Source organism: Myxine glutinosa, chromosome 1, assembly GCF_964187855.1.
Source record: "Myxine glutinosa chromosome 1, kmMyxGlut1.1, whole genome shotgun sequence".
Classification (NCBI taxonomy): Eukaryota; Metazoa; Chordata; class Myxini; order Myxiniformes; family Myxinidae; genus Myxine; species Myxine glutinosa.
The window spans coordinates 424,222,238-424,249,224 of NC_136261.1; the positions used below are offsets into that span (position 1 = coordinate 424,222,238).

At 44.5% G+C, this 26,987-nt stretch overlaps 1 protein-coding gene across 1 annotated transcript in view; it reads left to right on the plus strand.

Moving 5' to 3' along the window:
* The first annotated feature begins 1,209 nt into the window (after positions 1–1,209).
* The window catches only part of LOC144894292 (uncharacterized), a 59,778-nt gene continuing 34,000 nt past the window's right edge, over positions 1,210–26,987 (plus strand). Inside the window, exon 1 of the mRNA XM_078786766.1 lies at positions 1,210–1,734. Within this exon, the coding sequence (XP_078642892.1) occupies positions 1,210–1,734 (525 nt within the window). The remainder of the gene's footprint in view (positions 1,735–26,987) is intronic.

A 26,987-nucleotide genomic window follows, 5' to 3' on the forward strand; every position in this document is an offset into this window, starting at 1 on the left:
GTACGGGCATGCCCTAGTACTTGAAACTTGCCAGGTATATTGCTGGGGACCCGAGGATGTGCCTTTTCAAGGTTTTAAATTAATCGGACAAGTAGTTACCGAGCTATGGCGATTTATTTACCAAACTCCGCAAGCCGTTCGCTTTGGACCAAACCATTTCATGTAAATAGAGGGGGGGGATTGTCACCGTACTCGCAAGCCGTTCGCTTTGGACCAAACCATTTCATGTAAATAGAGGGGGGGGGGGATTGTCACCGTACTCGCAAGCCGTTCGCTTTGGACCAAACCATTTCATGTAAATAGAGGGGGGGGATTGTCACCGTACTCGCAAGCCGTTCGCTTTGGCTTTGCGAATGGACCAAACCATTTCATGTAAATAGAGGGGGGGGATATAATTTTTGATATATATATAGTACGGGCATGCCCTAGTATTTGAAATTAAGAATACATTCATGACGTAACATGTTCTATGAACTCTCAAGATGGTTATCAATCCCATTTCCCTGCAAACGACTGATGCTGATTTGTACACAGGTGATGTCTATCCTTTAAAGGTGGAAGGCAGACAACACAAGAATGATTCATCTGTCACAGAAGATTCAAAATGTGCTTCTGCAAAGGAAGGTTCAGATGATATTCACATGACAAACGGAAGTGCTTCCTGTTTTGCAACTGGTGAGTGGAAATGTAAAAAATGTAAAAAAAAATACAATTTTCGGAAAAGTGTTAAACATTTTGCATTTTGATTTTGACAAAAAGGAAGATTTTTTTGTTTGTTTGGTTTCTGTAGGACAATCCAGAAGTAATATGGGACAAATAAGGTCCAGTCGCAGCATGACAGTGAAGATGAAGCATTTTTTTAAGAAAGAATCACAACACCAAGGCTCACTTCCTATAAAATACAAGTGCATGTCTGGGCCTAGCAACACCAAGATCAATATTAATTCAAACAAAAACAAAAAGGTTGTAGAAAGGGGAATACGTTACAAGTGTAATGTGTGCAGAATGGATTTTGCTTCAACGAGTAACATCAAAATACACATGAGGACCCACACTGGAAAACATCCCCACAAGTGCCCCGTCTGTGATAAAGGTTTCTCTAGTAACAGCCATTTGAAAAGGCATATGAAGATCCATAAAGGAGAGCATCCTCACAAATGCTCGATATGTGATAATGGTTTCTCTCAAAAAGGCAGTTTGAAATTACACATGAGGATCCATACAGGAGAGCAACCTTACAAATGCTCGATATGTGATAATGGTTTCTCTCATTGCAGCCATTTGAAAAGGCATATGAAGATCCATACAGGAGAACGACCTCACAAATGCTCGATATGTGACAAATGTTTCTCTCAAAAAGGCCATTTGAAATCACACATGAGGATCCATACAGGAGAGCGACATCACAAATGCTCGATATGTGATAAAGGTTTCTCTCAAAAAGGCAGTTTGAAATTACATATGAGGATCCATACAGGAGAGTGTCCTCACAAATGCTCGATATGTGATAAAGGTTTCTCTCAAAAAGTCAGTTTGAAAAGGCATATGAAGATCCATAAAGGAGAGCGTCTTCACAAATGCTCGATATGTGATAAAGGTTTCTCTCGAAAAGACCATTTGAAATTACACATGATGATCCATACAGGAGAGCAACCTTACAAATGTTCGATATGTGATAATGGTTTCTCTCGAAAAGACCATTTGAAATTACATATGATGATCCATACAGGAGAGCGCCCTCACAAATGTTTGATATGTGACAAAGGTTTCTTTCGAAAAGACCATTTGAAATTACATATGATGATCCATACAGGAGAACGACCTCACAAATGCTCGATATGTGGTAAAGGTTTCTCTCACAAAGGCGATTTGAAAAAACATATGAGGATCCATACATGAGAATTGAAATCTTAAATACCAGGATATGACAAATGAGGTGAACAGGATTTCGAAATTGAAGAAACATGAAATTGTACCAGTGATAGTTGGGGCAACAGCGAATACGAATGATCAAGAAAACCCGAACTGAGTCGGTAATTATTTATTTTTTTGTATACAACATCGAGGCTCGTGTAAGAACTAACATTGATCACAAAAAGACAAACTGACACATAAAACATGATAAAGGGAGCGGGAGACAAGACAGAGAGCAGGGACATCGGGAGATCTGTCGTAGGGAGAGGGCTTGGGGGGGGGGCAGGCATGGGAAGGGTTGGGGGGAGAGGTAAAAAAAAAACACACATGGACACTGCAAGGACTTCCAGAAAAGAAGTTGGTATTTCAAAAAAGTGGATCTGGGGTGAAATTAGCAGGGGTAAAAAGATCATGGTTTTGGATGGGGGAAGATAAAAGATGGTGGTGAACAGCTGTTTTAAAGACCTGGAGGGAGGAGTGGGATTGAAGAGAGTGAGGGAGTTTGTTCCAGAGGTGTGAGAAAAGAGGAATGAAGGAATGAAGGAGTGAAGGTGAGCAGAGAGTCTTGGTTTTGGCAGTTTCACCAAAAGAGGGTTGCAGGCTGATCTTGTGCGACCTGTAGGAATATTTGGGGGACAGAGCCCAGAGAGAGCTGGGGGGAAGCAAGGCTGTAGAGGAGTCGGAAGAAGACAGAAGCACCACCAACCTGCCTGCGGTAAGTAAGTCAAAGGCCCTCCGAGTTAGCTTCATTGCGGGAGATTCCAATGATTCTGAAAGCTTTGGTTTCAACAGCGTGAAGCCGAGATAGGTGTGAGGCAGGAGCACCAGCCCAGAGGGGAGAGCAGTATTCCATTGAGCTGCGGATGAAAGCCTTGTATGTGGTGAGGTGCTCAGGTGTGCCAAGGAAGGATTTCGCATGACGGAGGATGCCCAGTCGGCGACTGGCTTTGGAGGCCAGATTTGAAATGTGGTTTTCCCAGGAAAGATCATGGCAGATAGTGAGACCCAAAAGCTTGAGTGACAGAACTTCTTGGAGAGGATTATTCAGAAAATGGATGGGAAGGTTGTCCAGTCGGTCTTTTCGGAGAGACACAGTAAGAGTGTGAGATTTGTCAGGATTGAAAGACATGTTCCACTTGTTTGACCAGTCTGTGATTTTGTCCAGGTCTGCAGAGAGTGAGGAGGCTGCAGACTGCTGAACTAAAGGGATGAGGTATGGAGTGGCAGAGAGTGGAGTCAGCAAAGAGATAGAGAGGATTTTCCAGAGAGTCAGAGAGATCATTGATGAAGAGCAGAAAAAAGCACAGGGCCCAGAACACTTCCTTGGGGAACTCCAGCCTGAACAGGAAGGGGAGATGAGACAAAACCATTCAGGGCCACACGTTGACTACGACCAGACAGGAAGTCCGCAAGCCATGCGTGGAGATTTCCATGGATACCATAGGAGGAGAGTTTGGTGAGCAGGGCATGGTGCAAGACTGTATCGAAGGCATGTGATATGTCAAGGGAGACAGCTCTAATTTCCTGTTTGGCAATAAGGACCTCCATCCATTGTTGAAACAGCAGAAGCAGCATGTCCAGAGGAGAATGATCTGGTCTGAATTCAAATTGAAGATCCGAGATCAAGCCATTGGAGAAGAGGAAGGATTTAATCCCATGACCCATGCGATGATTGATTTGAGCGATGATTGATTCCATGACCTTAATGATTAATGCGAGCAGGCTGATTTGTCTGTAGTTGCTAGGATCTGTTTTTGCACCTTTTTGTGTTAAGCTGTAATGTTGGCTGATTTCCAAGCATATGGCAGATGACCTTGAGCAAAACAGAGGGTGAATAGAACAGGGAGATGAGATAGAGCGGCAGAGCAGGATTTTAGAACCCATTGGCTGATGCCGTCTGGTCCAGTTGCAGAATCAGTTGCAGAATCAATCGAGGTTTGACAAAAATTTATCCACCTTGTCAGGAGAGAAAGACATATAGTCCAGGAGCAGCTGTGTTCGACTGGGAAATGTGGGTACAGAGAGAGATGGGTTCGGGACACAATATTTTGAGGCATTTGGCATTTTCACGTGCGGTGTCAGCTGTGTAGCTGTTTGAGATAAGGGAGGGGATGGAAAGGCAACAAACACCAGAAACAGATTTGACCAGACACGACTAGGATTTGGAGGAGGGGGACAGGTTTGAGAGTTCACACTTGAGAGAAGAGAGATATTGTTTCCTGGCTCTCCTGAGGGTAGCCAGACTTGTTCCGAGCTTTGTGAAAGGAACTGAGATTACCTTCAGTTGAATTAGCCTTCCATGAGGTGAAGGCAAGTTGCTTCATGGCAACTGCCTCACCACAAGCTTCGTTGTACCATGGATGGGAGGAAGGGTATGCCAACTGAAGATGAGATGGGACAAATCTGTGCATGAGAGAGAGATCAGTTTACTTTGGAAGAATTCACAGCAAGCATTGATGCAAGAGGCAGTAGAAATGGGAGACCAGTCCAGATGATTGATGGCTGCGTGAATTCCGTGCCAGTCAGCCTGAGTGAAATGCCAGAATCATCTGCACTGAGGAGGCTCTTTGAGAATGGCCAGAGAGATGTCCACTTTAACAAGGAAATGATCAGAAGAACCGATTGGAACAGAAGAAGAGCAGCAGACAGTTGCAGGGAAGTTAGTCATAACCAAGTCTAGAAGAGAAGATACTCCATTGACTGAGATCCCGGTCGGGAAATTGACAGAATGTGTCAGTCCCAGTGAGTCGCAGAAGTCCTTTGCTGAGGAGCCATGGCTGATGTGAGAGGAACCCACACCCAGCCAGCTGGCATGATGACAGTTGAAGTCGCCACATATGAGGAAGAGAGTGTTTGGATAAGTTGATAGAAGTTGGTCCATGTTGTCCAACAGCGAAATGTAAATGGAGTCATCACTGTTTGGAGGACGGTACAGAACACATATGAACAAAAGGTGGGAGCGGAGAGGAAGCCATAGCCAGAGGTACTCCTGTGGGTTGGGTGGAGAGAGAGCAGTGCAAGGAGAGTGAGGAAGAGAGTTTTTGATAAAGATAGCCACCCCACCACCAGGATTAGGCTCAGGTCTATCATACAGGAGGAGGGAATAACTAGGAAGAGATATTAAGGAATCAGAGACATCTTGAAGGAGGAAAGTTTTTCTGTTAAGCAGATCAAGTCTGGATTGTCAGAAGCAACCTGAATGGAGAGATCAATCAGGTTTGAGCGAATGCCCTAGATGTTTGAGGTCCATACCATTAAGGAAGAAGGACGGGGAGCATAGGGTACAGGACAGGGGAGGGGAGGTGTAGGGTAAGATGAGGGGTGAGAGCGGGAGGTAGGGAGAGCTGTTGATAGTGTGTTGGAGATTGCAGAATGGTTAGGAGAAAGGGAAGGATGAGGAGGACAAATGGTTTGATGGTGATGGGAAGAGGCACAGTGAGGTGTTGTTTGAGGGGGCAGAGCAAATTCAATGGTTGGAGGAGGTGGGGGTATGTGATGGAAGGGAGAGGAATTGGGGAGGCGGCAGCTTTGAGGAGGAGGAGGAGGTGGGAGGGGGGAGAATTGGAGAAAAATCGTGGGGGGGGGGGGCAGAATTCGAAGGGGAGGTGATGGGGGTGATTTGAAGGGAATGGGTGAGGGGGGGAGATTTAGATGTGAGGGGGGAGTTTAGGAGGGGAAGGGTGAGGGGGGAAAATTGAAAGGGAGTGGTGAGGGGGAGTTTTGGACATGAGGGCTGAGGAGGGAGTTTAGAAAGTAGATGATTCATGAAAAACGAACATTTGTAACAAACATGGTTTATTGTGATTTTCAAGTCAGATATCTGTTTGAAAACGACAGAGAAGTAGTGGAATGAAGGTGAGTTTAGAGAATGTAGAAAGGAATAACTGTAAGAAATTGATTTTTTTTTGGAAATGGAATGATTTGATGAGGAAATTGAAAAAAGCCTTTTAAATAGGAAGAAAAACAGCATGTTGTAATAAACCACTGAATAAAACACTGCAGGGGAACATTTAAACATGTTGTTATGTTTGTGGAGGAAGTGATATGCTGAGTCAGGTAGATTAGTATAGGTCGGTGCTCCATATGTCGGGTAAGAACCATCACCTGTAATACGTTCTGTTTGGCCAAATGTCGGAGTAACGTGTATTTTAGTCCCTGTCACGAGGGGGCATGGCATGTTAACTAGCTTAGGGCGGAAGAATAAATTATCCCCATAAGTCTTACCCTAAGGGGTGTTGCAAAACATTTTACCTTTTTTTCCCCCGAGGCATGCTTCCTTTGATGCACGTTTGATGCACAACCGTAACGGGTTCTCGGGGGAAAAAAAGGTAAAATGTTTTGCAACACCCCTTATGTGATATATCCTTTGGCTCTTTTAGCACTGCACTGTAAACACTAGTGAGAAAGGCCCATAAATTGCACTAAGTAACAACAATATAACCAACCGGAAGCCAGTTCTGAACACTGCCGATGGACACCACTATCTACATCGCCTCACATCGCTCAGACAGGCCGAAGACACGCCCCGGGGACTTGTGATTGGCCATGGCGGGGCAAGAAGCTACCCACTGATTGGGGGAAGGAAGGCCGACGATGAAGCCATGCGCCGATTGGCAAAGGCCACAGAGGACATCAGAGGCATGCAAGAAGAAGATTGGTGGAGAAGTGCTGATTGCGTCACGACCCGACGCTAAAGGAACTTGAGGACGGACATTTCTGTCTTCTTGCCCTCTGCTCTTACCCTGGACTCTTGCTCTCTGACCCTCCGATCTTGTGCTGTTCTTGCTCTCCTCTAGTTCCCATGTTCTTCTCCCTCGCATATTTGTTTTTGGACCGGCCGTGTACAGCCGCCACCGGGAGACTGGGAGAGTTTTGTCGTTAGTGACGACGCGTGGCTGGACAGCATACAGCATAACAAGACCCCATGCGAGTGCTGCAACATGAATGGGTGCAGCGAGGCCTGTTTCCTGCCAATGTGCGCGTATTACATGCACCAGCCGTCGGTACCTCCGAAGCCTTGGATTCTTGACGAGGCACGCCCACCCCCCCCCCCCCCCCCCGAGCTGATCAGAGCTAAGTGCACGATAGACACACAATCTATTTTTTTTCCAGTTATTTTATTCCCCATTTGTCCGTGTTATCAGTCTGGTGTGAAGGATCCTGTAGTAATTTAGTTTTACCGTCGCGTTTTTTTGTTACCAGCATTTTATTTAATAAATCTTTTCGTTATTTTCCATACATTTTAAATCCGTTTTCGTGTGAGTTATTTTCCGCAGGTTGAAGACTGCCCGGTGGGATCGCTCAGGTAAAAGCCTCAGCCTCCTCTGCCCCTTTCTTTCCCCGCATGTATAAAATCCGCATTTGGGCAATGCCTTCGGCTCGCTATTGGATATCCATGATTCCCCCGGTATCAACCAAGGGGAATCGCACAACAATGTTTAAACAAAACCGTGAAAAACGATCTGGGAAAAGTCCCTGAAGTGAGGGTGTGGATCAGAGAAAGGAGAAAGGGTTAAATGAAATGGAGGAAACTAGAATTTGAAAGGCGAGTTTCAGCTGGACATGGAAGGAAGAGGTGGAAGAAAAGGAGATAAAGGGGTGGGGTGAGACAACAAGCACATGTGCCTTCAAGGATAGAAGAAATTTTTTGGGTGTGTTTCATTAAAACATTAGACAAAGGGTAGATGTTCGGGGAAGTTAGGGGGAGAAGGGAAAATCTAAGAAATAAGCAATACAGCGAAGGAAAGAACTTGAATTCACAAAACACCGATGGGGGGAAGGAAGCCTCAATTAACACGCCATGCCGAACATAAAATCATTGATTATTCACAGGTTTGCACGAATTGCAAACCAAAACTAACTAGAAACACACAGTAATACATACACAATAAAATAACGAGTGGAAATTTGGCAAAGACACGAATGGGAAAATACTTTAGCTTTGATACCGTGCAGAGGTAAACTTAAAAAGCATTCCATGAATTAGTATGACAAACAAGCTACAGGTGGAGGCTGTCCGAGGTTCAGTGAGGATTCTAAAACGAGCCCTCAGACCAAAGCTATGAGAATGAAGTTTCACAAACTGGTTCATGCATAATGATCCTTTGCTGAAAAAGGAGGTGGACATTTTGAGTTTTGGGAGCACTTCCTCCCACCTCGTAATACTCACCTATGGAGATAACCAATGAGAGCGTCCTTACAAATATTATATTTGTCAAAAGGATTTTCTTTTGAAACGGAGCTTGAACTTCCATTGTGCAACCCACGCTGGAGTGCTCGCATAAAAGGTGCTCTGACTGTGGGAAACGTATTGCTGATAAAGGTTTGTTAAATTCACATAGCTTTACCCATATAGGGTTGTACGTGCCCCCCTTGTAAGCGATCCTCCGCAGTAGGCAAGGTATTCAGTGAACCAGTAAGGAGAAAGCCATCATGAAAGCATACATCCTTTTGAGCATATACCTTGTTAGCACAACTTCTCAGAGTACCATCTGTAACCACTGACAACCAGCCAGCACCCTGAACCCCTTGATGAAAGCCATAAGGCTGGCTGTCACCAGAATATCCACAACAATGTCTGCAAACTGGTGTCAGAAGACAACAAGAATCTCAAAAGTCCAACCCCATATGCATCCTCAAACGAAGTTTAAAGAAAATAACATCTTTTTTAAAATGTAAATTTTATTAATTTGGTTTTCCATATTCTCATAATAGAGAACTGTTGAAAAATTGATGCCAAAAACTCAAATGGTAACAACGTAATCTCTCAATCTGATCTTGGATCTCATCGTGCTTCTTTCAGGGTCTGCCTTCGTTTGCCAGTTTGTAATAATTATTGTCTCTGCCCTTGCCATGTACCCAGCCAAGTTCCATTTAAGATTTTGATTGTGACCAGTGTTTAGGAATTTTTGTTTTCCATCTAATTTAGTTGTTTTTCTTGTCCTTTTTTGGTTATGCTCAGATGGCATCTTTCCATGGCAGTTTGAACATCAATTTTTCCTAAATATATGCTATAGTCCATGTTTCATTGTCATGTGTGATATGGAGAGAGCACCCTTTTTGTAAAATTGTTTAACAGAAGAAGACTTCTGCCTATGTTTTTCATGAAAATTGAATTTATGAAGAGTTTCACAATAAAGAGAGGTCCTCAAAGCACAAAAGCACTCACAGTCTGTGTTATTGTGAATATGTAATGGCACATTATGATCAATTATCAGTGAGGGGAGAGTTTGGAGTTGTCCATATCCTCATACGTAATCCTGATCAAATCCGTTTCTGGTGTTTGTTCCCCCTCCTTCCCCTTCCCTTACCTCAAACAGCCACACAGCTGACTCCACACGTGAAAAAGCTGAATGCCTCAACTCTGTGTTTGCCTCTAAATCTTGTGTCCCAAACCCATCCCTCTCTGTACCCACCATACCCAGTCGTACCCAGCTGCTCCTGGACTCTGTGTCCTTTCCTCCTGACAAGGTGAAAACGTTTCTCTCAACCCTTGACTCTGATTCTGCAACTGGACCTGACAGCATCAGCGCACGGGTCCTAAAATCCTGCTCTGCCTCTCTTTCACTCCCTCTCTCTGTTCTCTTCACCCACTCTTTTGCTCAAGGTCATCTGCCATCAGCTTGGAAATCAGCCAACATCACCGCTTTACACAAAAAGCTGCAAAACAGATCCTTGCAACTACAGACCAATCAGCCTTCTCCCAATTATCAGCAAAGTCATGGAATCCATCATTGCTTCAGATATCAAATCGTTCCACTTATCAAATGGCTTGATCTCTGATCATCAATTTGGTTTCAAACCAGGTCACTCTACTCTGGACATGCTGCTTCTGCTGTCTCAACAATGGATGGAGGTCCTCAATGCCAAACAAGAAATTAGAGCTGTCTCCCTCAACATGTCACGTGCCTTCGATATGGTCTGGCACCCCTCTCTGCTCACCAAACTCTCCTCGTATGGTATCCATGGAAATCTCCACGCATGGCTTGCGGACTTCCTCTCTCGTCGTAGTCAAAGTTTGGCCCTGAATGGTTTTCTCTCATCTCCCCTTCTTGTTAAGGCTGGAGTTCCCCAAGGCAGTGTTCTGGGCCCTGTGCTTTTTCTGGTCTTCATCAATGATCTCTCTAACTCTCTTGAAAATCCTCTCTATCTCTTTGCTGATGACTCCACTCTCTGCCGCTCCATTCCTCATCCCTCAGATCGGCAGTCTGCAGCCTCCTCACTCTCTGCAGATCTGGACAAAATCACAGACTGGTAAAACAAGTGGAACATGTCTTTCAATCCTGACAAATCTTTTAGTCTTACTAAGACTCTCCGAAAAGACCGACTGGACAACCCTCCCATCCACTTTCTGAATAATCCTCTCCAAGAAGTTCTGACACTCAAGCTTTTGGGTCTCACTCTCTGCCATGATCTTTTCTGGGAAAACGAAATTTAAAATCTGGCCTCCAAAGCCAGTCGCCGACTGGGCATCCTCCATCGTGCGAAGTCCTTCCTTGGCACACCTGCGTTCCTCACCACATACAACGCTTTCATCCGCAGCTCAATGGGATACAGGTCTCCCCTCTGGGCCGGTGCTCCTGCCTCTCACCTAGCTTGGCTTCACGCTGCAGAAACCAAAGCTTTCAGAATCGTTGGAATCTCCCGTGATGAAGCCAACTCCGATGGCCTTTCAATTACTCACCCCACTCAGGTTGGTGATTTTCTGTCTTCTACCGACTCCTCTCCGGCCTTGCTCCCCCAGCTCTCTCTGGGCTCTGTCCCCCTAATATTCCTACAGGTCGCACAAGATCTGCCTGCAACCCTCTTATGGTTAAACTGCCAAAATCTAGACTCTGCTCAACTTCACTCCTTCAAGCCTCTTTTCTCTCGCCTCTGGAACAAACTCCCTCACGCTCTTCAATCCCACTCCTCCCTCCACGTCTTTAAAACAGCTGTTCACCACCATCTCTTATCTTCCCCCATCCAAAACCTTGATCTTTTCTACCCCTGCTACTTTCACTCCAGATTTACTTTTTTGAAATACCAACTTCCTTTCTGGAAGTCCCTGCAGTGTCCTTGTGTTTTGTACCTCTCCCACCTCCCCCCAAGGCCACTCCCTCCCACAGATCTCCCAATGTCCCTGCTCTCAAATGTTGTGTTTGTGTGCTTCCCCTTCTCTCCCCATCTTGTCTACCACTCCCCTTATTATATACCTTGTGTGTCTGTTCGATTTTTTTGTGTTATAAATGTTAGCTCTTTCACGAACCTCGATCCTGTATTCAAAAAAAAAGAATAACCGAGAGTTGTTCACCAAACCAGTTAAAAGCCTTTCATAACATTTACCATAATGACATGACTACCCTTCAAGCCATCACTGATTGCTGCCAAGCAGCTCAGTTGCACAGGTCCCAATGTGGAAGGCCACACAGCTTGTTGCTGCCACATGTTTCTCAGGATCAATGATAATGCATTGTCAATGGAGTGAATACCTCAGAACAAAGAGGGGAACTAACCCCCCTTTCTCGTCCGCCTCTCACCCCCCGTCCCCTCCCAAAACGGTTGAGATTTAAGCCAATGTGGCCACTGGCCAGACCAAGAAGTAAGAACTATTCCAAAAAATTAAAAAATTCCAAAAACAGATCATTGCAACTACAGACCAATCAGCCTGCTCCCATTCATCAGCAAGGTCATGGAATCCATCATCACATCATTCCTTGACTGCCCGCAATCATCAACAAGGTCATTGAATCAATCATCACATTACTCCCTGACTGACTGACTCACTCACTCAATCACGAACCGACTTACTGATTGATTCACTGAAACACACTCAACTCAATGACTCACTCACTCACTCACTCCCTCACTGACTGACACAACTCAATGACTGACACACAACTCACTGACTGACTCACAGACATACATACACACACTCTGTCACTCCCTCACTTACTTACCTGTGGACACTGCTTGATCGATCCGTTTACCAACCGGATTAAAGTCCAGGTGAGCATAAAACGAGCTTTGTGATGTATTGCTGTGTTGCATCTGCGCATTCCTGAATAAACAGTTTGAAGAATGGCGACGTTCGTGTCGTTCGTGTATCTCCTCGCCTCGTTCGGTTCGAGGAGAACTGAACATTGTGGTGACGAGGATAAACGGCGACATGAGTTTTGAACTGACGGACTTTTTCTTCTCTTCGTGACGTCATGGCCACGTTTGGCAGAGTTGGAGAGTTGGAGAGTTTAAAGCCGAAGAGGAAGAGTGCTCCCTTTATGTGGAGCGGATGCAGCATTATTTTGCAGGTAACGACATCACGAGTGTGGAGAAGCGAAGATCGATAATGCTGAGTGTTTGCGGGGCGCCGACATAAAGTGGTCCAGGGTATTGGCACGACATTTCGTGTACCTGAGCATACCTATCGTGGTAGAGTTTTTGTGAGTAGCGGTGCCCCTCCTGTTTCTCGGAGATGAGGTTGTCATCGTCATGCATGTTGGCAATTCTGGTTGGTACTAGTGATTTGATTTTTCTGTCCATTAGCAGTTGAGTAGGACTTGCCAAGTTGTAGCTCATCAGGGTAGAACGCCCAGCTAGCAGTGCCAGATGAAAATCGTTCCCCGCACTTTTTGATTTGCGGAGGATAGTTTTCACGGTCTCGACTTGGTGCTCAATAAATCCATTAGATTTTGGGCATGTTGGGGATGTCGTGGTGTGGTCAAAATTCCATTTCCCAGCAAATGAATGAAATCTACGCTGGAGAAATGAGGACCATTATCATTCATAAACGTATCAGGAATTCCTAACTCAGAAAAAAACCTGTCCCAAGGTTGTAATAATGGTGCGGGTGGGGTGGACTTGAGCAGTTTGCGAACAATAGGAAATTTGGAATAATAATCTGCGATGACAGTCACTGAGCTGCATCGAAATAGAACAGGTCACATCCGACTTTGCTCCATGGTCTGAGAGGAATGACATGTTGTTGTCGTGGTTCAGGCAGCTGAGATTTCCAGTGTTGCTGGCAGGTAGGACAGCATTCCACTAGCCGATCAATGTCCTTGCTAATGTTATACCAATACACAGTATCCTTCGCCAGCAGTTTAGTTTTCTCGTGCCCAAAATGGCCTGAGTGGATTTTCTGTAGAATGTCGTTTCTCATACTTTTCGGGATAATGACTCTCTCACCTTTAAGAATTGCACCATTTTCAATTGTCAACTTCTCCCGAAAACTCCAGTGTGTCCTCAGAGCCTCTGGGAGGTCCTCAGACGGTCTGGGCATCCACTGATAATAAAGTCTCGAAGTTGATTCAGGTCAGAATCACGAAGTGTTTCCTGTTGTGGCTGAGAAAACTTCTCAGCGGAGAAACGAACAAAGTCAACACGCAAATCCAAGTCAATTGTCGTTGTGTTGAGTGGACTAGGAAGGCGGGATGGGCCATCGGCAAGCTGATTGTCTGCCCCAGGGCGGTACTTCGTTGCAAAGTTATACCCTTTGAGTCTGACAAGCATTCGTTGCAATCTCGGTGGGGCAACGATCAATGGCTTGTTAATGATCATCAACAATGGTTTATGATCGTGAGCACAATGAAACTGTGACCATACAGGTAGGCATGGAACCGTTCAATTTGAACACAATGGCCAATGGCTCACGTTCAATGGTTCAATGCAAGTGTATCGTTGTTCAGCATCTGTTAGGGTTTGCTTGCATATGCCACTGGCTTTAACCAGTTTCCATGGACCTGAAGCAATGCTGCACCAAGGTCTCGAAGACTGGCATCACATTGGAGGTAAACTGGCTCCGATTGCTGATAGTAGTTATAACATACGGTATTACCTCCCCAGACCCCGGTTACGGTGCCCCTCGGAGTCTAGAGATGGAACGCGGCAGAAAGATTTGTTATTTTGAGTGTTCTAATAACCCATGGTAAAACCACACAAATGCAATTGCAGAACAAAACAAGTAATTGTATTAAGAACTCACATGCACAATAGCAAAACTATTAAAGAAGGTACAATGAAAATATCACTTGCATCAAATGAACAATACATCTGATTGTACCATCATTCCCCAATGCTCTCCATCATTCCCCAAATGCTCTCCAAGAACTCACAATATGCTAAACGTGAGTGGAATTTAACATTCCCCAAAGTCTGTGCGCAAATCCACATGCTTGTTGAAGTCGTGCAAATCGACGAGAACAGGCAGATATTGGCACAGTGGCGAACGAGGTGAGACGTAGACATGGGAATTGAGCCAATATGTAAACCAACGGCAATCAACATGGTGAGGTCGATATGGAAATCCCAATGACAAACAAGATGTACCAAGTGGATAGCCACTTCGAGGACAAAATGGCATGTAGGCCTGTAATGGAGACGCTGGCTCCCTCCAACAATGACACACTTGGTGATAAAGCCTGAGACACAGGTTTAATTGCACTCGCAAATGTGACGATGTCACGGGCATTTCGCGGGAAGCCTCAACTCATTTGCGACCAATATCAAAAAAGTCTGTTCGCAGCCTTGATGTGACTCACGGCTGCATCTCTCTTATGGCCGTCTCCTCCTCCTCTCCTCTCTTCCCTTCCTGCTTCTTTTTTGCCGTGTTTTCCTTTTTCTTTCACAAACATTTATTTTTACCTTTTACTAAAGTCATCTCCATTTCACACAAAAATCTTAACAACAATATTACCTGAAACTAAAAATCCTACAAGTATATAACAACAACAAAGGCGGAAGTGACGGATCCGTAACACTCCCTGCCTTCAAGGCATAAAGTTTGAACATGGTGAAAACTTTCTTTCCATCCAAAAAGTATCTTTAACAACCAAAAGTAATACACACTCCCAACAACTACAAATCAAAACTATGGCTGATCAAATCCTTGAGCAACAAAAATTCCAAACAATGCACAGGATTCCAAACAATCAGCCTTCTCCGAATTATCAGCAAAGTCATGGAATCCATCATTGCTTCGGATATGAAATCTTTCCTCTTCTTCAATGGCTTGATCTCTGATCATCAATTTGGTTTCAGACCAGGTCACTCTACTCTGGACATGCTGCTTCTGCTGTCTCAAAAATGGATGGAGGTCCTCAATGCCAAACAGGAAATTAGAGCTGTCTCCCTCGACATATCACGTGCCTTCGATACGGTCTGGCACCCCGCTCTGCTCACCAAACTCTCCTCCTTTGGTATCCATGGAAATCTCCACACATGGCTGGCGGACTTCCTCTCTAGTCGTAGTCAACGTGTGGCCCTGAATGGGTTTCTCTCATCTCCTCTTCCTGTTCAGGCTGGAGTTCCCCAAGGCAGTGTTCTGGGCCCTGTGCTTTTTCTGGTCTTCATCAATGATCTCTCTGACTCTCTTGAAAATCCTCTCTATCTCTTTGCTGATGACGCCACTCTCTGCCGCTCCATTCCTCATCCCTCAGATCGGCAGTCTGCAGCCTCCTCACTCTCTGCAGACCTGGACAAAATCACAGATTGGGCAAACAAGTGGAACATGTCTTTCAATCCTGACAAATCCCACACTTTTACGATGTCTCTCTGAAAAGACCGACTGGAAAACCCTCCCATCTACTTTCTGAATAATCCTCTCCAAGAAGTTCTGTCACTCAAGCTTTTGGGTCTCACTATCTGCCATGATCTTTCCTGGGAAAACCACATTTCCAAGCTGGCCTCCAAAGCCAGTCACCGACTGGGCATCCTCCGTCGTGCGAAGTCCTTCCTTGGCACACCTGAGCTATCACCACATACAAGGTAATAGTGAGCTCCGCAGCTCAATGGAGTACTGCTCTCCCCTCTGGGCTGGTGCTCCTGCCTCACACCTAGCTCGTCTTCACGCTGTTGAAACCAAAGCGTTCAGAATCATTGGAATCTCCCGCGATGACGCTATCTCCGAGGGCCTTTCTCTTACTCACCGCAGGCAGGTTGGTGGTCTTTCCGTCTTCTACCAACTCCTCTCCGGCCTAGCCCCCCCAGCCCTGTCTGTGCTCTGTCCCCCAAATATTCCTACATGTTGCACAAGATCCACCTGCAACCCTCTTATGGTTAAACTGCCAAAATCAAGACTCTCTGCTCACCTTCACTCCTTCATTCCTCTTTTCTCCCACCACTGGAACAAACTCCCTCACTCTCTTCAATCCCACTCTTCCCTCCACGTCTTTAAAACAGCTGTTCACCACCATCTTTTATCTTCCCCAATCCAAAACCTTGATCTTTTCTACCCCCGCTAATTTCACCGCAAATCCACATTTTTGAAATACCAACTGCTTTCCTGGAAGTCCTTGGTGTCCTAGCGTTTTATACCTATCCTGCCTCCCCCCAAGCCATCTCCCTCCCACACATCTCCGGATGTCCCTGCTCTCAAATGTTGTGTTTGTGTGCTTCCCCCCCCTTCTCTCCCCATCTTGTCTGCCACTCCCCTCTTTCGCCGCGTCGCAGACGCTGCTCATAGAGTGCCCTCTGCTGTTGTTCTTGTTCTTCTTGTTCTTGTTGTTCTTGCAGAGAAGACAAAACCTCAAAGCTCCACCCATTCTGGGAACCATAGCTCCACCCATTATGGGAGAGGCTTCATATAAACAAATATCCACCATTTTATTAACTTGCATAGCTTTGAGGCCTGTTTTGTAGGCCCGTGGTGTCTTCCTCTCTCACACAGTTTTCTTTCAAATCAAATTCGATATATCATTTCATTTTTCACAGTCGCTAACATAGTTTTAGACTCGGTTGAAAAAAAACGGGAAGAAAATCCGATGAAAGTTGCCCTTTATAGAACGAAATGAATTCTCAGAGGCCCGTAACTTCAAGTCCATTGAGATATTTTTTTTTTAAATCGCGGCATGGTCAGTCATACACCGCCCGAAATAACAGACGGGAAAATGCCGAGATATATATATTTTGTTTAAATCGCGGCATGGTCAGTCATACACCGCCTGAAATAACAGATGGGAAAATGCCGAGATATATTAAAAATTCGTCCATTTGATGACAATCGTCACGATGAAATATTTAATTTATACGTCATCACAATAATGTGGAGAGCGGAGCATAGCTTCGTTCACGTGTCGCTGCACACGGGAAATTGCCGAGATTTTTTTTTTTTAAATCGCGGCATGGTCGCGGCATGGTCATGGCATGGAAAAATAACATCAAGTAATCGAATAAATAGGAATGTCTTGTGCCTATAACATCGACGTTATAGGCACAGCTGCATCTAGGCATTGTGTAACATCGACGCGGCTTTTCTTTTAATTAAAATTTTTGTACTTGTTTTGTTATAAAGAGATAAATGGTTTGTGTTTCTGTCCGTTTGTCTGACAATGTCCGTGACCCCATGTGGTGTCCGCAGATGGACGGAGCCCGAGTCTGGACCCAAACTTTGCACATCGACAGATCAAGATCTCCGGGGATCTCAGGACGGCGACTCGAACCAGGACCGAGGATCAGTACCCGGAACATCCTGATCGGTTTGATGTTTATCCACAAGTTGTTTCCCGTGATTGTTTCTCCTCAGGTCGTCATTACTGGGAGGTCGATGTGAGATCGAGTTATTGGTGCAAAATCGGGTTCTGTTTAAACTCCATGGGGAGAAAAGGGGGAGAGAGCGGGTTGGGAGAGAATCCCGAGTCTTGGTGTTTAGGGAAATTTAATAACAAATTCTCCGTAAATCACAACAAACAACGTACCTCCGTGTCCGTCCCGGGGGATCATGAACGGCTTGGGTTCTTCTTGGATTGCGAGGCGGGAGAGTTTACGTGTTTCGGGGACTCGCGGGTCCTGCACGTGTTCAGGGGGAACTTCATGGACCCCGTTAAACCCGCTATTGGGGTTTGGGTTGATTCCGTTCATTTTGTACATTTAGTGAAATTAACTTTCATGACGAACTGATCCGGTTATTTTGGGTCAAATCAATCAAATCATTTACCTGTTCATGACGATGTGATTCACCTGTTCATGACGACGTGATTACTGATTAATGTTTATATTATAATAAAGTTTATATAATTTAATAAGTTCAATGTTTATCTTGTTTGATGTGAAATGAACTTTAACCCGAACTCTTCACTCTCCTCAGATGCAATAGATTCTTCTTCTTCATACGTGTCATTGAATGGGATGTTTGATGGGAAACATTGAGTGAAGAAAGTCCCTCCAGGAAGATGAAACCCTTTGTGTTTACCTGGAATGGAGCACCGGCGTTAATCGTGAAGGTGACAGTGGGTTTGGATTGGATCACAGGTAGAATGTGGAACCCTGGATGGAATTAACAGAACGTTCGTCAGGTATCGCGAATCACACCTTTCGAAACACGGCCAGGTGACCTTTTCGGTGTTACTCTCTCTTTTGATCCGATGAAGGGTTCACACCTGAAACGTCAGGTTCTCATTGTTTCCCACGGAGGTTTTAATCTTAATCTTTGTGGAAATCTCTTCCATCCAATCAAAACACAGAGATAAAATCATCATTTCATCACCAGTGTAATGACGTCACGAAGTTAATTTAGCGTCATCACATGAATGCAAATTCCAGAGAAGGCGTCGCATCAAGTACTGTGATAAACAATTCATATTCACATGGCGGGAGGTAAACCGTGATCATACAGGTGCTGTCCTCAGGGCGACATTGCACTCCGGGAGGGGCAGGTTGGGCTTCATCCTCGAATTTCTCCAATTCGGGGAAACTCGAGCCGACAACTCTTGGTAGTGGGGACTTCGATCTCGCGAAACCTGGATATTTAAACAAACAGGTAAACACCTTCATGTGAAACAATCACCAATTCACTTCTCTTTTTAATTTTACACGTCGACGCCATTGAATGTTGATATTACAACCTGAATGACGAATCTTCCTAGGTATTACGTTTGTATCGTGAGTGAAAAACCTGCGATAAAACATGTACGAAACGTGCTTTGTGACGTCACAATAGGGAATAATGTGCAGTGGAATTGAAAACAAGGGTTTTTCACAGGTAGGATGATCCATCAATGTGAGGTATGGGGCTCATCCCGGTGTTTCACAGGTAGGATGATCCATCAATGTGCGGTATGAGGCTCATCACGGTGTTTCACAGGTAGGATGATCCATCAATGTGCAGCAGGGGGCTCATCCAGGTGTTTCACAGCTAGGATGATCCATCAATGTGCGGGAGGGGCTCATCATTGTGTTTCACAGGTAGGATGATCCATAAATGCACGGTAGGTGGCTCATCACGGTGTTTCACAGGTAGGATGATCCATCAATGCACGGTAGGGGGCTCATCACGGTGTTTCACAGGTAGCATCATCCATCAATGTGTGGTAGCGGGCTCATCACGGTGTTTCACAGGTAGGATGATCCATCAATGTGTGGTAGGGGACTCATCACGGTGTTTCACAGGTAGGATGATTCATCAATGTGCGGTAGGGGGCTCACCATGGTGTTTCACAGGTAGGATGATCCATCAATGTGCGGTAGTGGGCTCATCATGGTGTTTCACAGGTAGGATGATCCATCAATGCACGGTAGGGGGCTCATCCAGATGTTTCACAGGTAGGGTGATCCATCAATGCGCTGTAGGGGGCTCATCACGGTGTTTCACAGGTAGGATGATCCATCAACGCACGGTATGGGGCTCATCGTGGTGTTTCACAGGTAGGATGATCCATAAATGTGCGGTATTGGGCTCATCATGGTGTTTCACAGGTAGGATGATCCATCAATGCGTGGTATGGGGATCATCCCAGTGTTTCACAGGTAGGATGATCCATCAATGTGCGGTATTGGGCTCATCATGGTGTTTCACAGGTAGGATGATCCATCAATGCGTGGTATGGGGCTCATCCCGGTGTTTCACAGGTAGGATGATCCATCAATGTGCGATATGGGCTCATCATGGTGTTTCACAGGTAGGATGATCCATCAATGCGCGGTAGGGGGCTCATCCCGGTGTTTCACAGGTAGGATGATCCATCAATGTCCGATAGGGGCTCATCATGGTGTTTCACAGGTAGGACAATCCATCAATGCGTGGTAGGGGGCTCATCCCGGTGTTTCACAGGTAGGATGATCCATCAATGTGCGGTAGGGGCTCATCCCGGTGTTTCACAGGTAGGATGATCCATCAAAGTGCGGTCGGGGCTCATCCCGGTGTTTCACAGGTGGGATGATCCATCATTGCGAGTACCGTCCCTCGGATGAACGTTAAACGGGAATCCCGTCTCCCGACAATAGTTGTTGAACGTTAAAGATCCCAAGGTATCCTTCGTGAAGAGCAGGTGAGCTATCGCCAGCATCCTGAACAAATTACAGAACAAATCCACCCTAACCTGCAGAGGTCCCTGCACTCAGTCAATGACACTACCCTGACACCTTGTGCCGCATTCAAAAGAAGAAGCAGAATCCATGATTAAACACCATACCTGGTTCTGTTCTGAAGCCTCGTCAGCCCAAACACCATTGAACTTACCGCTAGTTTCACTCACAGAGAAATGTACCTGTTGGAATTCTGCACATATATCTGGCGGTGGATGCTTCTTCATCACCATCAGGTATTGTGGGATACCTGCCACGTGTTTACTGTGTCCAGTAGATATCAGATGTGGCAGCATGTTTATACCTCAAGGTGCTGTTCCCACCTGCCAGCTCTTTCAGCTTCCACACACCTTTTTAGTACGAGGACCATTTTGCTGGACGCAAGACACATTGGTATCTCTTGGTTCTTGTACAAGTTTCCGGCCGCACATGGAACGACTTTGCTGTCGATCTCTCCAGGTTAGACCACTCACCTTCGTCTGGAAGTGCTGAATTGCTGCCCATGGAGCTCACCAGGTGTTTTGGGTCATGGTCCTGATGTAACAGCTTTCAACACCTCATCATCGTTACCTGAATGTTGGTAGATGTTCTGGGTCGTGCCACGCGTTGTTGTACCTTCCCGTGTGTGTTCATGGAAGTCCAAGTTATCAATGGCACTTTGAGTGAATTTTCCACCTTTCAGGTTTGTGGGAATCAAGAGCTCATCCTGATCCTGGTCCTCCTCACTGGTCCGTGACATGGAAGCGAAACATCTCTGGCTCGTTGAAACCTGACGATATTGATAAAACGGTTCACTGTTTTAACTTCTTCTTTACTCCTGGTTTGTTTCAAGATGTAAAATGCCAGTGGGGATACCTGCTACACGAGTAGATGATAAATGTTGTTCCTGTGACAGCCCCAAATCTCCATTCACTTACATGTAAATTTTCCTCTCACCATCACTTTTCTTCATTTCCCCTTAACACCTCTATTCCTGACCCCCTTGGTCTTATGGGCCTTTTACTCTTCCTATCAATGATCATTGTTGTTCATTGATCATTGATTATGTTCGGGTCCTGTGCCACACACTTTTTGTTAAGCTCCGCCCACCTTTTGCTAAGCCCCGCCCACTTTTGGTAAGCCCCACCTACTTTTTACTGAAGCCCAACCACTTTATAAACTCTCCAGCATTACATTATTTTTAGTTAAGACATTACATCATTTTCTGTTGAAACATTGCATCATTTTCTGTTGAAACATTACATCATTTTCTGTTGAAACATTACATCATTTTCTGTTGAAACATTACATCATTTTCTGTTGAAACATTACATCATTTTCTGTTGAAACATTACATCATTTTCTGTTGAAACATTACATCATTTTCTGTTGAAACATTACAACATTTTCTGTTGAGACATTACATCATTTTCTGTTGAAACATTGCATCATTTTCTGTTGAAACATTACATCATTTTCTGTTGAAACATTACATCATTTTCTGTTGAAACATTACAACATTTTCTGTTGAGACATTACATCATTTTCTGTTGAAACATTGCATCATTTTCTGTTGAAACATTACATCATTTTCTGTTGAGACATTACATCATTTTCTGTTGAAACATTGCATCATTTTCTGTTGAAACATTACATCATTTTCTGTTGAAACATTACATCATTTTCTGTTGAAACATTACATCATTTTCTGTTGAAACATTACATCATTTTCTGTTGAGACATTACATCATTTTCTGTTGAGACATTACATCATTTTCTGTTGAAACATTACATCATTTTCTGTTGAAACATTACATCATTTTCTGTTGAAACATTATATCATTTTCTGTTGAGACATTACATCATTTTCTGTTGAGACATTACATCATTTTCTGTTGAAACATTGCATCATTTTCTGTTGAAACATTACATCATTTTCTGTTGAAACATTACATCATTTTCTGTTGAAACATTATATCATTTTCTGTTGAAACATTACATCATTTTCTGTTGAGACATTACATCATTTTCTGTTGAAACATTGCATCATTTTCTGTTGAAACATTACATCATTTTCTGTTGAAACATTACATCATTTTCTGTTGAAACATTACATCATTTTCTGTTGAAACATTACATCATTTTCTGTTGAAACATTACATCATTTTCTGTTGAAACATTACATCATTTTCTGTTGAAACATTACATCATTTTCTGTTGAAACATTACATCATTTTCTGTTGAAACATTACATCATTTTCTGTTGAAACATTACATCATTTTCTGTTGAAACATTACATCATTTTCTGTTGAAACATTACATCATTTTCTGTTGAGACATGCCCAGACTTGCCCACACTTGCCCAAGGGAATTTCCACAGGAAATGACACACCCAGTCTTTCTTATAAAAGGCACTAACCACACAGGCCTTTTCAAACACACTTTCTGCTTCACTTGAGAATGGACTACTATGCTGAAAAGGAGTTGGATAACTTTGACATTCTTTGGAGTCCTACTACCTGTGTGGAGCTCAACCTTCAGATTGATGAACTGGACTCGAACGTCTTATCAATGGAGGTAAGTTTATTATTATTTTTTTTTTATTTTTTTTTTAGATAAGACTCGTGTAAGAGTCAGCAAAGTTTCTTCTAATATTCATAGAGCTTGATTTATATAAATAATAATATTGTATTAAATTAATACATTGTTATTTTCTCTCACAGGAAATTGTATCTGAGATACAAAATGAAAATACCACTTTTGCCACAACCTGGGGTGAAATGATGATCGATTTGTTTGAAGACCTTTTGAACAACCAAGACCCACAGAACGAGTTCTACCTTGATGACCCAGCCAAAGAGTTATACCTTGGAGACTCACTAAATTTCGGAAAAACAAATTATGAGGTCTGCCTCGATGGTTCTAACTGTGGAGCCTACCTTGGAGACTCACTAAATTTGGGAAAAACAAATTATGAGGTCTGCCTAGATGGTTCTAACTGTGGAGCCTACCTTGGAGACTCACTAAATTTGGGAAAAACAAATTATGAGGTCTGCCTAGATGGTTCTAACTGTGGAGCCTACCTTGGAGACTCACTAAATTTCATAAAATTAGGAAAAGAGTTTTACCTTGGAGACTTTGAAAACTGGTTTCGTTTTGGAGACTCTAGCTGTGTGGAGCTAAACCTTCACCTTGATAAACTCGATTCAAATCTCTCATCAATGAAGGTAATATTTTATTTTAATATACATATAATAATTGTGTATTAAATGTAAAAAATAATTAATTAATACGTTGTTATTTTCTCTCACAGGAAATTGTATCTGAGATTCAAAATGAAAATACAACTTTTGCCACAACCTGGGGTGAAATGATCAATTTGTTTAAAGACCTTTTGAGCAACCATGACCAAGAGAACGAGTTTTACCTTGATAATCCAACGAAAGAGTTTTACCTTGGAGGCTCTTTGGATTCTAAAGCAATGAACAATGTTCTTTCTTTAATGACGTTTGATTTAAGGTAAGTTCAGTTGATTAATAATTATCAATTAAAGTATATGTTATTTCATTCAATATTAGATAAGTAATATATATATTTTTTTTACATGTATTTCAGCAATATCAAGAAAGTTCGGGGAAGAAGATGCTGGAAAATACTTTCTTCCCATTTCTACTTTTTCCAACTTGAAAGCCTTGAAAGACAGAATTGGAGGAAGAGGAAAAAAAAAAATTGAAATACGTATTAAAAAACATTTAAAAAATATTGAAATACGTATTTAAAAAAAAGAAAAGGAAATAAAAGATTATGCTAGGGTTAGGGTTGGGATTTTGAATGTGAGGGTTAGGGATGGGGTTGGGTTAATGGGTTAGGGATGGGTTGGGTCAGGGTTGGGATTTTGAATGTGAGGGTTAGGGATGGGTTGGGTAAGGGATGGGGATGGGTTAGGGATTGGGTTGGGTTAGGGTTCTGGATGTGAGGTAAATTTTTGAATGTAAGGGTTAGGGATGGGTTGGGTTCGGGAGGGGTTGGGTTAGGGTTGGGATTTTGAATGTGAGGGTTAGGGATGGGTTCACGTGTCACACCTTGTTCTTGTGATTCCGCCCCCTTTTTCCTCTGCTTGAAACCGGAGGGCGTAATGGCGGTTTGGCACCAGCAATCAGCCCAAGGCAACGGCAGCGAACGCTATCCTACTGTCACTGCACTTTGGAGAGCCGAGCTGATTGGGGAAATTGAAAGGGGCCTATCTTTTTTCTTTTTTTTTTTTTTTTTTGTATACAAGATCGAGGCTCGTGAAAGAGCGAACATTAATCACACAGAAAGACAAACCGACACATAAAACATATAACATCGGGAGCGGTAGACAAGATGGGGAGAGAGGGGGAAGGACACAAACACAACATTTGAGAGCAGGGACCGAGAGACATGGAGACATCGAGAGATCTGAGAGAGGGCGAGGGCTTTGGGGGGGGGGGCATGGGAAGGGGGCGGTGGGAGAGGTATAAAACATATGGACTCTGCCAGGACTTCCAGGAAAGAAGTTGGAATTTCAAACAAGGTGGATCTGGGGTGAATTAGCGGGGGTAGAAAAGATCAAGGTTTTGGATGGGGGAAGATAAGAGATGGTGGTGAACAGCTGTTTTAAAGACCTGGAGGGAGGAGTGGGATTGAAGGGAGTGAGGGAGTTTGTTCCAGAGGCGGGAGAAAAGAGGATTGAAAGAGTGAAGGTGAGCAGAGAGCCGAGATTTCGGCAGTTTAACCATCAGAGGGTTGCTGGCAGATCTTGTGCGACCTGTAGGAATATTTGGGCGACAGAGCACAGAGAGAGCTGGGGGTGCAAGGCCGGAGAGGAGTCGGTAGAAGACAGAAAGACCACCTACCTGCCTGCGGTGAGTGAGTGAAAGGCCCTCAGAGATAGCTTCATCGCGGGAGATTCCAATAATTCTGAAAGCTTTGGTTTCAACAGCGTGAAGCCGAGCTAGGTGTGAGGCAGGAGCACCGGCCCATATGGGAGAACAGTATTCCATTGAGCTGCGGATGAAAGCCTTGTATGTGGTGAGGAGCTCAGGTGTGCCGAGGAAGGACTTCGCACGACGGAGGATGCCCAGTCGGCGACTGGCTTTGGAGGCCAGCTTGGAAATGTGGTTTTCCCAAGAAAGATCATGGCAGATAGTGAGACCCAAAATCTTGAGCGACAGAACTTCTTGGAGAGGATTGTTGAGAAAGTAGATGGGAGGGTTGTCCAGTCGATCTTTTCGGAGAGACATAGTAAGAGTGTGAGATTTGTCAGGATTGAAAGACATGTTCCACTTGTTTGACCAGTCTGTGATTTTGTCCAGGTCTTCAGAGAGTGAGGAGGCAGCAGACTGCCGATCTGAGGGAAGAGGAATGGAGCGGCAGAGAGTGGAGTCATCAGCAAAGAGATAGAGAGGATTTTCGAGAGAGTCAGAGAGATCATTGATGAAGACCAGAAAAAGCACGGGGCCCAGAACACTGCCTTGGGGAACTCCAGCCTGAACAGGAAGAGGAGATGAGAGAAACCCATTCAGGGCCACACGTTGACGACGACTAGAGAGGAAGTCCGCCAGCCATGCGTGGAGATTTCCATGGATACCAAAGGAGGAGAGTTTGGTGAGCAGAGCGGGGTGCCAGACCGTGTCGAAGGCACGTGATATGTCGAGGGAGACAGCTCTAATTTCCTGTTTGTCATTGAGGACCTCCATCCATTGTTGAGACAGCAGAAGCAGCATGTCCAGAGTAGAGTGACCTGGTCTGAAACCAAATTGATGATCAGAGATCAAGCCATTGGAGAAGAGGAAAGATTTCATATCCGAAACAATGATGGATTCCATGACTTTGCTGATAATTGGGAGAAGGCTGATTGGTCTGTAGTTGCTAGGATCTGTTTTTGCACCTTTTTTGTGCAAAGCGGTGATGTTGGCTGATTTCCAAGCAGATGGCAGTTGACCTTGAGCAAAAGAGAGGGTGAAGAGAACAGAGAGAGGGTGAGATAGAGCAGCAGAGCAGGATTTTAGGACCCGTGGGCTGATGCCGTCGGGTCCAGTTGCAGAATCAGAGTCGAGGGTTGACAGAAACTTTTCCACCTTGTCAGGAGGAAAGGACACGGAGTCCAGGAGCAGCAGGGTACGACTGGGTATGGTGGGTACAGAGAGGGATGGGTTTGGGACACAAGATTTAGAGGCAAACACAGAGTTGAGGCATTCAGCTTTTTCACGTGCGGAGTCAGCTGTGTAGCCGTTTGAGGTAAGGGAGGGGATGGAGGGGGAACAAACACCAGAAACGGATTTGACCAGACGCCACCAGGATTTGGAAGAGGGAGACAGATAAGAGAGTTCGGTCTTGAGAATGGAGAGATATTGTTTCCTGGCTCTCCTGAGGGTGGACACACACTTGTTTCGGGCTTTGTGAAAGGAAATGAGATTTCCTTCCGTTGGATTTGCTTTCCAGGAGACGAAGGCAAGTTGTTTCTGGGCAACAGCCTCACCACAAGATTCCGTGTACCATGGATGGGAGGAAGGGTATGACAACTGAAGACGAGATGGGATAAATCTGTGCATGAGAGAGAGCAATTTACTTTGGAAGAATTCCCAGGATGAGTTGATGTCAGAGGTGGTAGAGATGGGAGACCAGTCCAGATGATTGATGGCTGCTTGAAGACCGTGCCTGTTGGCCTGAGTGAAATGCCAGACTCGTCGACGCTGAGCAGGCTCCCTGAGGATGGTCAGAGAGATGTCCACTTTAACAAGGACATGATCAGATGATCCGATCGGAGCAGAAGAAGAGCAGCAGACATTTTCAGGGA